The following is an 11120-nucleotide window of genomic DNA, read 5'->3' as shown; positions in this document are numbered from 1 at the left end:
AACAACAAAATAAGGTGGGGAGAGGATGATGCCTGTTATTGGTGCTTGGCTTCCACATGTGCGCATGGGGGCAAGTGCATTAGCACACACATGAATATACCAGACATACGCAAAAAATAGCACTTGGTGTCTTGAAGTATATAGGTTACTGTCCACAAATAAAGTTTGGTTACAACACATTTTTAACCGGATGCTGCTCCTTTATGTTGTAACACTTGAGAGGTTGTAACAGATTGTAAGGTCCATCACAAACTCAACAGTATTTATCATTTGGCTTGTTATAGGCAAAGTTAAACAATCTTAAGTCTAAACAGTCAGCAAACTACAGGCACACAATTACATTTCTACAAGTAAAAATTCGAAAGTGCTCACCTCTTTGTAACTTCCGTATTTTCTCTTGAGCCTCTTTCTGGCCGTGTTTGTTTTTTTCCAGTTTAAAGGATGCTGCTTGCTCCTTTGCGTCCAGAAGTTTGGCTGAAAGGTTCAAGTACCTTTGATTCTTTTCCAAGTAAAATAATGAAGAGAAAATAAAAAAGTCTAAGAACAGTTTATCTGTGACCACTACTTTGTGTCAGAACTTACGAAGTTTAGACTAGCAAATCACTTTCTAGAATTTCTCAGAGAAAAACAAGACAAATGTAAGAGACATAAAAGGGTGGAGGAAAACTGAGAAAACACAAGGTTGTGACTCTGTAGCAAAAGCTAGAGAGCAGAAAGTTCAACCCCGAAGATGACCTTTCTCCTAGGGTATTCCTTCCTTAGTATTCCCATCCTACCTACTCTAGCGTCTCCACTAAACCTGGAGACCACATGAAATTTGAGCCAAATTGCATGCAAATAACTGGGAGAAGTGGCTGGAATGCCATTTCAGGGTCCAAGACCCAGCAATTTTGTATACAGATACTGACTTAAGAAAAATGAGAAGTTTGTATACAATCTTTAATAGTCTTTATCACAGTAGCCAAATACTGCAGGCAGCCCTATCTGACCTAGGCAAATGGGTAAAGAAATCATGGTAACCAGAGTTACAAAGTGGTATGTGTTATATGATGGATCCATTTGGGTTTTTTCTATTTTTTTTAAATATTTATTTATTATGTATACAATATTCTGTCTGTGTGTTTGCTTGAAGGCAAGAAGAGGGCATCTACTCAGACACATGGGAACCGCCATTCCTGTAGGTGTAGACACCCCAGCATGGCTGCTTTAGGGTCACCCATGTTCCTTCCTGTATCTCCTCACTCATGGTCTGTAGGGAAGACCAATAAAATCATTGGTGAATTTTGGAAGAATTGAAATCTGGTTGGTTTTCTGCCAACTTGACACAAGCTAGAGTCACCTGGGAAAGGGACCTCAACTGAGAAAATATTCCATCAGATTACCTCTCTACAAGTCTGTAGGGTTTTTTTCCCCCATTAATGATTGACGTGGAAGGCCTCAGCCCACTGGGGACAGTGCCATCCATGGGCAGGTCCTGGGTTATATAAGAAGGCAGGTTGAACAAGCCATGAGGAGTGTTCCTCCATGGTTTCTGCTTCAGTTCCTACCTTCAGTTTCCTGCCCAAGTTGAGTTCCTGCCTTGACTGTTCTTCATGGTGGACTGTAAACTAGAATAGACCCTTTCTTCCCCAAGTTGTTTGAGGTCATGGTGTTTATCACAGAAATAGAAAGCTAACTAAGAAAAGACTTAGGAAGGTGCAAGTAGATATTGTTTACCTTACCTGGGAATTTATCAACAGTCAATGTGTTTAACTCAGCGACAAAGGGTCAACAAATCCCACTACTCTCCACATCCTCCCTTAGACTTGGTATTACTGATCTTTAAATTTTAATCAACCATAATGGTATCTTTTAATCAATCAAATGGTATTTTTATTTTTGTGACTAGTAACACTGAATTATTTTTTTTAAATATTTATTTATTTATTATTTATACAATATTCTTTCTATGTGTATGCCTGCAGGCCAGAAGAGGGCACCAGACCTCATTACAGATGGTTGTGAGCCACCATGTGGTTGCTGGGAATTGAACTCAGGACCTTTGGAAGAGCAGGCAATGCTCTTAACCACTGAGCCATCTCTCCAGCCCCCAACACTGAATTATTTTAACATGTTTATTGTCCACTCATTCTATTTGTGAGGTATTTGCTTTTAAGTTCTTCATATAATTACAGATATAACTTTGCCTTTTCACTGTTAATTTTATTAATTTATTAAATTTATTAATTTGTTAATTTCTTAAGTGTGTCCTCAAGGCCCATATGCTAAAGTCTTAGTTGCTAGCCTCTGGTAGCACTGTAGGAAATGGGGCCTGTTGGACATTACATGAACAGGAGTGTGCCCTCCAAGGGGAAACTGAGACTCCAGGCTCTTTTGCTTCCTATGCACCATGAGGTGAACAGCTCTTCTACCGGCACTGCCAACATGACATTACCTGCCTTATTACAGGCCCCAAATTAATGCAGCCCAATGATCATGGACTAAAACCTCTGAAGCTGGGAGCCATAATAAATATTTTTTAATATTTTAAATTGATCCTATTCACTGTTGTTGTTATGGTCAATTAATTCTCAAAGCCAATGAACACATTCAGCCTCATCCTTTTATTTTTTTCTCAAGATACCTATTTTTCTTTCCCAACTGCTGTCTTCCTCTATACGGGAATATACTTTGCCTTTCTTCTATTACTCAAAGAATTTAATATACTATTTACACATAATAGTCGTATTAAAATATTATGTTTACCTCTTTAAACATAGGAGAAATGTAATTGACACTTACTAGTTACCATGTGCCAACATTTTACCTGTATGTTATTCTATTTAGTTTTTACATTGCTCCTGAGAGCTGTCTGTCCAATTCAAAAGTGAGAGAAACAAAGAGTAAATAAGGGTCGGCACTGTGCCTGGCAGTGCACAGGACACTAGAGGCTGGATCCAGGCTTCTACTCACAGGGTCAAACTTCTCTTCATCATCTAAGCTTGGAGAACTCTCGTTCTTTTCCTCTTCATTTTGTTGCTCAGCATATCTCAAAATCCACTCTTTCATATTTATCTCCATATTTTTTTCTTCCTTTTTAGGCTGAAAAGAGAAAACATATGTCTGAAAGACTGAGTTAGAGAAAGTTGCCCAACTATTAAGCTGACTTTATAAGTTCTTCATACTACAAAAACAGCAGACAGAAAAATTGCAAAAGTCATGTTATTTAATATGCAAAAGACAAACAAGCTAAACATTTTTAAAGAAGTATAACCTAGCCAGGCAATGGTGGCGCACGCCTTTAATCCCAGCACTCGGGAGGCTGAGGCAGGCGGATCTCTGTGAGTTTGAGACCAGCCTGGTCTACAGAGCTAGTTCCAGGACAGGCTCCAAAACCACAGAGAAACCCTGTCTCGAAAAAAAAAAAAGAAGAAGTATAACCTTACAAAAGACAAGGAATATGATTACTCATTTGCTCATAATCCCAGTGCCAGGGAGGCTGAGGTAGGAGGGCTGTGAGTTTTAGCTCAGCCTCAGATACGTAGCCAGTTCCCACCGAATACTAAACAAATCAACGAGAAGAGCATGCTAGCCTTCTTGTTTCTATCTAACTGCGCTACTTTACAGAGTGAGAAAAGAATTAGACAGCACCCTTGAAGCTAGTGTTGTTGCTGAAAGCATGGTTTTCCAAGGCATTTCATAATACATAGAGTACTTACGAGAAATGCCATAATGAACTACACCTCCCAGAGTCCCAGTATTCATGCTGTCATGCAGAGACTTTGGGTTTGGTCACGTGACTTGCTTCAACCAATACGACATTATCAAGCATGATTAAAGCAGAGGCTTAATAAGAATGTGTATAAAGAGTTAAACCCTAACAAAGACACTCTGTCTTTGTTGACAGAGTCTTACATCATAGTCAAGTTATCCTTATCCTAGTGATCCTCTTGCCTCTGCCTTACGAATGATAGAATTATAGCCTAAAGTTTTATTTTAAATAAAAAGAATTTTTTCAATGTGTACGTGTGTGTGAGTGTAAATGTGTGTTGGTGCCTGTGGGTGCCAGAAGAGCATCAGATTCTCTAGAGCTGGAGTTATAGGCAGCTATGAACTGCCTGATATGGCTGCTGGGAAGCAAACTCAGGTCACCTAAAAGAGCAGCAAGTACTCTTAACCACTGAGCCACCTTCTCCAACCTCCTCTAAATATTTAATTCTTCAATTACCTTAACCTTAGGCTCTTCCTGTTTTCTGGTTTCCATCTGCAGTGGAGGTGAAAGAGTAGCCTGTATCTGTGAAGACTGGAATTTTGGCCTACTTTTTGGCTGTTGCTCTTCAAATTCTTGACTGAATCCCTCAGGAAGTGCATCTTAAATCAAAATGTGTTGAAGATAGATATACATATCATACACCAAACCACAAATACTTAGTATACACATTAACCCCATCAAGATTTAGAGCATCTAATTCCATTCTTCCCTCACCTCCTAAGAGAGATCGTAGGAAAAATCAGCTTTTCCGTGTCAAATTAAAAGCATGTGCCCTCATCAGGTGACATCTGGCCCACCTTTAGCTGCTATTTATTTCACCACACTAGTTAAACTCTGAAATTTTCTTTAAAAAGATTTTAACCTACCTCACTTTGTTGGCTTTGTGGCTGTATCCACCATCAATTACTAAGGCTATCTGTACCTTAGGTCCCTACCAAAGGTTACAACTATATCCTTTTGCTATTATTTACGCAAGGACACAGCCACTTTTTAACCAAATCAAAAAACCCAAACCAAAGACAAAGTCTGTTTTAGACAAGGAAATAATTAATGACAATACTGTTTACCATCTGAAAGATTTAAGCAGAGCCAATCCAAGGCAGAATGAAGGTCACCTCCATGCAAGAGTGTATTGGTCATAGCATCTTCAATATCCTTAGTCTTAAAGGAAAATGCTTGTAAAGCCATGTATAAATCCTATCAAAGAGAAATATAAGTTACATTTGCTAATTTGATCTTCGTTTTTAATTCCTAATTTCATTTTCTCAATTTTAAATCAAAAATGGATACACTGTAATTTCAAGAATATTTTATTGTGGAATGCTGAGAGGTAGCTCAGTGGGAGAGTGTTTTCTTAACATGTTAAAAACTCTGGGCTCAACCCCTAGCACTCCCAAAAAGAGGGAAAGAGAAAGGGAGGGAGGTTGGGAAGGTAGTTTAACCTGGTAGTTAAAGTTAGATGCGCTCATTATAATAAAAATTTGGGAACTACAGGGTTTTTTGTTTGTTTGTTTTTCTAAGACAGGGTTTCTCTATATAGGCCTGGATATCCTGGAACTTGTTCTATAGACAAGGCTGGCCTTGAACTCACAGAGACCTGCCTGCCTCTGCCTCCCAAGTACTGGGATCAAAGGCATGGGCCACCAAGTCCGGTAGATTATTAGGAACTTCCTTATTCAGCCTTTTCTTAATTTCTCATAAGCTTTCCACATGTGTCTGACTTATGTCTACTTAGTAGAAATGAACCCTTCCTTAATAATTTTAATAGTTAGATATATCTTAATTTAAGTACACATTTTTCTATGTGAATTCCTAGGATTTTCTTTAGTGTTTTAACAAACATACCTCTGTATAAAGTATTTAAATATACCTCTCTACCATTATATTTAAAAAGTTAAGCAGAACTGGTTTCAAGCTTATTTAGATACTTACTAATCAATAACTTTATGCCATAATGTGGCATCTTTCCAAGTCTCAAGTCTGTCCTTTGAAAAGATCAAATGCATCAGCTTTGTAGGACTAACATGTCATGGCATGTAAGCAAAATGCAGAGCAGAGTGTAACATGCAGGCACTCAATGACGTAGCTTGGATATAGAACTTACTGTGTATATCACCATTTCAGTGTCTGCACTTGTATCAGAGACAATTCTCTCCCTGCTTGCAGTTAGAAGCCATCTACATGTGACCCCAATGGAAGTTTAAAAGATTCACTTTTACATCTAGGGCTGTCTCTAAAGTATCCCCAACAAATGCCTACCTCTGGAAGGAGGAAAATAGCCCAGTAAGTCAGGTATTGACAGCCTAGGCTACTGGCATCCTGCTTCAAAGAAAAGAAAAACCAGCTGGGCAGTGGTGACACACACCTTTAATCCCAACACTTGGGAGGAAGAGGCAGGCGGATCTCTATGAGTTTAAGGCTGTCTAGTCTACAGAGTGAGCTCTAGGACAGTCAGGGTGACACACAGAGAAACCCTGTCTTGAAAAACAAAGAAACAAAAAAAGAGAAAGAGAAAGGAAGGGAGGGAGGGAAGGAGGGAGGGAGGGAGGGAGGGAGTGGTGGTGGTGAATACCTGTAATTTTTTGGCAGAAAGTCTTCCAGAAATCATTCCCTTGTCATTATTTTGTTTCTTATGCTCATTAATCATGCCAATAATTCTTTGCTCTAGTTTATTATTGATCACCACCTGTTGAGGTCAAGAATATTTACAGTAATTACAAACCAAATTATCAAAATATTATTGGCAAATCATACGGTTTTCTTATATTCCTTCCAACAAACCCCAAATTTTAGCTAAAAGAAGATATAGCAAATAGCTTTATTTTTTGGATCGCCACGAATTTGACTGCATTGCTACAACATGGTCATATTCCAACTGGAGTCTGGAAAATATTATCACATATGGCACGGGGGAAAACCCTCTTATAGAGCCTCCCAGGTCTATGTCTTAGGTCACTTGTCACTCTTGGGTAGCCAGGGTGAGGATTACAGAGCAATGCCACACTGAACCAGAATCCTGTCCAGATAAAGCAGCCCAAGCAAACAGCATCACAGACGACTACACTACAGAGGATGTGCCAAGTCAAAGTAAGCTCATCTACCGGGTAACGAGAGGTTATAAAGTCTTTGGCTCCCTGTTTGTTTCCTATGTTTGCACTAGCCATTTACTTGTTGTTTAGGTATTTTTAACTGAAAAAATAAGCAAGTATTTTATCCACAAAAATAGCTTCCTTTTATTACTTAACTAAATGTTTTCTAGTGAGCACAAACACACCTCAGAAATTTCGTCTAGTCTGGGAGAATAGAAAGCTATAATCCAGCATGATAATGCTTTAAGAAGATACATTAAATGCTAATATCACCACTAAGATGTTGACTTGTAAATTATGAAGGATATCAGGCGGGGCCAAAGAAAGCTTTATCCAGACCTTACTTCTCGCGAGCTCTCAACACACGTCTGACTTACATCTACCTGGGAGACAGGATATTATTCATAAAAAAAATTAAACATCCCATAATTTTCTTCTTATTTGAGGATGTAACTTTAAAAGAGATTTATTAAGGTGTGTGTGTGTGTGTGTGTGTGTGTGTGTGTGTGTGTGTGTGTGTGTATGGGTGCTTGCAGAGGCCAGAAGGTGGTGCTGCCTCCCCCACCCCCCAATGGAGGCGCAGGCAGCTGTGAGCAGTTCAGCATAAGTGCGAGAAAACATGCTGGGTCCTCTGCAAGAGCAGCAAGCACTCTTAACTGCTGACAAGTTTGTCTTTAACGTCTGTAATGCTTCAGGAAATGAAGGAAAACCTTGCTTACTCACTTTCAAAATAGATTTGTCCATATTTGCAGAACCTCCGGAATCATTTGCAGAATTGAAACTATAAATTTTTGGACCTGTATATAATAGACAACAAATTGTCAGGGAATTTAATGATTAATATTCAATATGCCATTAACTTTCCTCTTAAGGGCGCTAAAGAGTAAACCTCTGATTTTAGCTCTTTCCCCCCACTTCACCATGAATTCAACCCCTCAAAAATTTCAAAACTACTTTATCAATTAGCATTCCTCAAAGGAAACTAGTTTTGCCTAAAATTCAAATGTCTATATATATTTGGGGTCAAATATCTTCATCTTCACTTTTCTTTCTTTCTTTTCTTTTTTTTTTTTTTTTGAGACAGGGTTTCTCTGTGTAACAGCCTTGGCTGCCCTGGAACTCACTCTGTAGACCAGGCTGGCCTCAAACTCACAGAGATCTTCCTATGTCTGCCTCCAGAGGGCTGGGATTAAAGACGAGGTACTACCACCCAGCCTATCTTCAAATTTCTTAATCAGGTGTTCTTATCCTTTGTTGCTTTTTTGTTTGTTTGTTTGTTTTTTGATATCGCCCTGATTGTTTTCACTCAATCTGTAGACCAGACTGGGCTCAAATTCACAGAGCTCAGCTTGCCCCCCCCCCCAAACTGGAATTAAAGGTGTGCACCACAGCTGCCCAGATGAGATGTTCTTACTCTTGACATCTAGCTGGGATGACTTGGGGGTTTCTAGAAGACGGTCAAATCTGCTGAGAAAATAACTCTTCCCTGAATGTGGGATGCTGAGTGAGGAGACAGGCTGGAGAAGGACTCATCTTTCCATCTTGGCCTCAGCCCAGGGCTCTTGCACGAGCTTCTAAGGGCTGTCATAAGAAGCCACCACACTTGATGCCTACACATAAGGGAAATCTGTCCTTTCTGCTCCAAAGTCCAAAATCAAACCTTGAGAGTTCCCTCTCAAGGATTTAAGCCATATATTTAAACTGAGAATTTCATACATGTATACAATGATGTATGATCATATACATACCCCCATTTCCCTCCTCCAGCTCCTCCCCGTATTTCCCCCTGTATCATGTTAGATGTAACTCACATCTACCCTCCAAACTTCACAGTTTGTGCTGTTCTGACAACCCACTGTGGTGGTGTGAACACTTATTTCTCAGATGGCGGTGCTGTTGGGGAAGTTCTGGGATATGGCCCTTGTTGGAAGAAGCACGTGGCTGCGGGTGACGCTGAGGTCGCACAGTCTCACCCTCTTGTTCTTGCTCTTTGCTTCCCATGTGTTGACGAACATGAGAGCAGCTTCCTGCTCCTACTTCCACGCTTTCCTGCCTGCTGCCATGCCTTCCCACCAGAGTGCCTGTGCCCTGGAATGTACACAGCCTGTGTGCAGCGGTGAGAGGACACCTGCAGGAGCTAGGCTTTCCACCCACCACATGGGGGCTGATGACCATCCTGCCAACCCCTTCCTAGGCTTTGAGAAAGGTTTTCACTAACTGGTTCAGCCTAACATTTAACTTGTGTTGTAGTTCAGGGTGGCCTTGAACTTGTAAGCCTCCCACCTCAGCCTCCTGAGGAGCAGGAATTACAGGCCTCTATCCAACAGGTCTGGTTAAAGTCTTCTTTCTTCTTAAAAATTATTGAGGATTCAAGTATATTTTTATATACATGGATTATAACGATTGACTCATCATTACATAAATTAAAAAGTAAATTTTATTTATTAGTCATTAAAATAAGACTGTATGTTAATGTAAACAAAACTTTAGTAAAACATAGTTTCTAAAACAAACAAAATATATTTCCATGCTCTGAGAAGCTCTTTCTTTGTTCCTGTGCACACACATGGCCTTCTGTAAAAATCTCACATAGTTGGAGTTTTAATCTGCTTGGACAGCCATGACAAACTAATAAATACTTCTGAGAGGCTTACTCAAGAAATGTATTTCTCCGTCTGGAGCCGGAAATGGTAAGATCCGGGTGCCAGCAGGATGGGTTTATTCTGGCGTCTCTTGTTCTGTTATGCAGGTGGCCGTCACCTTGCTGTGTGCTCACATGGTTCTTCATGTGTGCAAACCTAGAGAAAGACTGCTCTCCGGAGGCCTTCTTAAGAGGACACTAAGTCACTGAACAGATCCCACCCTCCAGTATTATTAGCCGTGATCACTTCCTTACTGGCCTTACTCAAACACAGCTGACCTGGGCACTAAGAGTTTCAGCACATGTATTCAGGAACACACCCGTTTGTTCTGTACCACCTGGCTTTGCACTCTGTCTAATGGGTCTAATCTGTACCATGCAGACTCCAGAAAACTACACTGTACAACTCATGAGTCTAGGATTCTTCCAACAACAGTTTTACCACCAGAGCTGTCCCCAGAAGTGTCAGGAGTTCCTCAGGCCTTCCCGAGCACACTTCTGAGAGCCACTGCTTTATAGCAATAGCCCCAGAATATTATCAAGTATGGCCTTGTCTTCAAATAAATAAATAACCAAGCCTATACCGTGAAAAAAAATTATGGCTTCCTCAGGGCTGAGACTGTAAAGCCCTGTACGAACACTGTTGGGTTGTTTGAATTTGGCAAACTGAACGCAGTGAAGCAAATTCCCATTTGTCCCCAGAACCTTTCACCTAAACTTTCACTTGTCTGACTTCCTTGCTTTCCTTTCCAAGTTCCAGTATAAATAAGAAAAAGCTAACTTCCCGGAAGACCATGAGGGGACAGAGAGGCATCCACAGGGAGGAAACTGGGACCAAGGAGAGCATTTTCATACTAGGCAGTATTCTACAGGGCAGAGAGATACTAGCAGTTCTCATTTTCAAGTTCATCCCAATGAAAACCCAATTCCTGGCACATTACAAAGTACAATAATAAAAACTCAAAGTCTTTTATGATGCATTGTTATATCTATTAATGCACTATTAATGGGGTGCTGAAAACTCATAGGTTTTCTTTTCCTCCAATTTCCCAAGAAAAATCCTAATTTTAGGATTAATTAATTAACTAGAAAATCCTAATTTTCTTTATTTTTTTTTCCTCTATTTTTTTTCCTCACTGCAGAAAAAAATTACTTTGGTACATATATAACATTGTAAGCCATATGTTAAGGTCTGAGAACATAAAAATATTTTTCTGCCCCACCTAAACAGATTGTTTAATAAACAGTGGTTTCTTGGACTTTGGGATGCTTATTCTGTTTGGAAACTCACTTGACAGACTAGAAAAATGCTTTTGTTTTAAAAAGTCGTTTGAATTATACTGGTCTGCTTCTAAAAGGAAAGGCTACAAGGACTTTAAAGTCATTTTCTGAAATATTAGGTATTCCTAAAATTCAAAACTAGTGTTAACACAAAAAGCAAGTATCTTAGCTGGGCAGTGGTGATGCACATCTTTAATCCCAGCACTCCGGAGGCAGAGGCAGGCTGATCTCTGTGAGTTCAAGGCCAGCCTGGTCTACAAAGAAAGTTCCAGAGTAGCCAGGACTGTTACACAGAGAAACCTCTTCTGTCTCGAAAAAATGAAAATGAAAAAAAACCCTCAAAAACCCAAAACCAAGT

General features: G+C 39.9%; 1 protein-coding gene across 3 annotated transcripts in view; it reads right to left on the bottom strand.

Moving 5' to 3' along the window:
- The window catches only part of Dhx29 (DExH-box helicase 29), a 47155-nt gene that overhangs the window by 30878 nt on the left and 5157 nt on the right, over positions 1-11120 (bottom strand). Inside the window, exons 2-7 of one of the 3 annotated variants that reach the window (XM_005356804.2) lie at positions 7564-7637; positions 6324-6437; positions 4819-4948; positions 4208-4350; positions 2953-3081; positions 373-499 (exon numbers count right to left, since the gene is read on the bottom strand). In XM_005356804.2, coding sequence (XP_005356861.1) covers positions 373-499; positions 2953-3081; positions 4208-4350; positions 4819-4948; positions 6324-6437; positions 7564-7637 — 717 coding nt within the window. The remainder of the gene's footprint in view (positions 1-372; positions 500-2952; positions 3082-4207; positions 4351-4818; positions 4949-6323; positions 6438-7563; positions 7638-11120) is intronic. The other 2 variants (XM_026783722.1, XM_026783721.1) reach the window with 2 other exon arrangements.

The sequence above is a fragment of the Microtus ochrogaster genome, chromosome 19, assembly GCF_000317375.1.
Source record: "Microtus ochrogaster isolate Prairie Vole_2 chromosome 19, MicOch1.0, whole genome shotgun sequence".
Lineage (NCBI taxonomy): Eukaryota > Metazoa > Chordata > Mammalia > Rodentia > Cricetidae > Microtus > Microtus ochrogaster.
The sequence above is the reverse complement of the archived record's forward strand: the minus strand, read 5'-3'. Positions and strand labels throughout refer to the sequence as shown.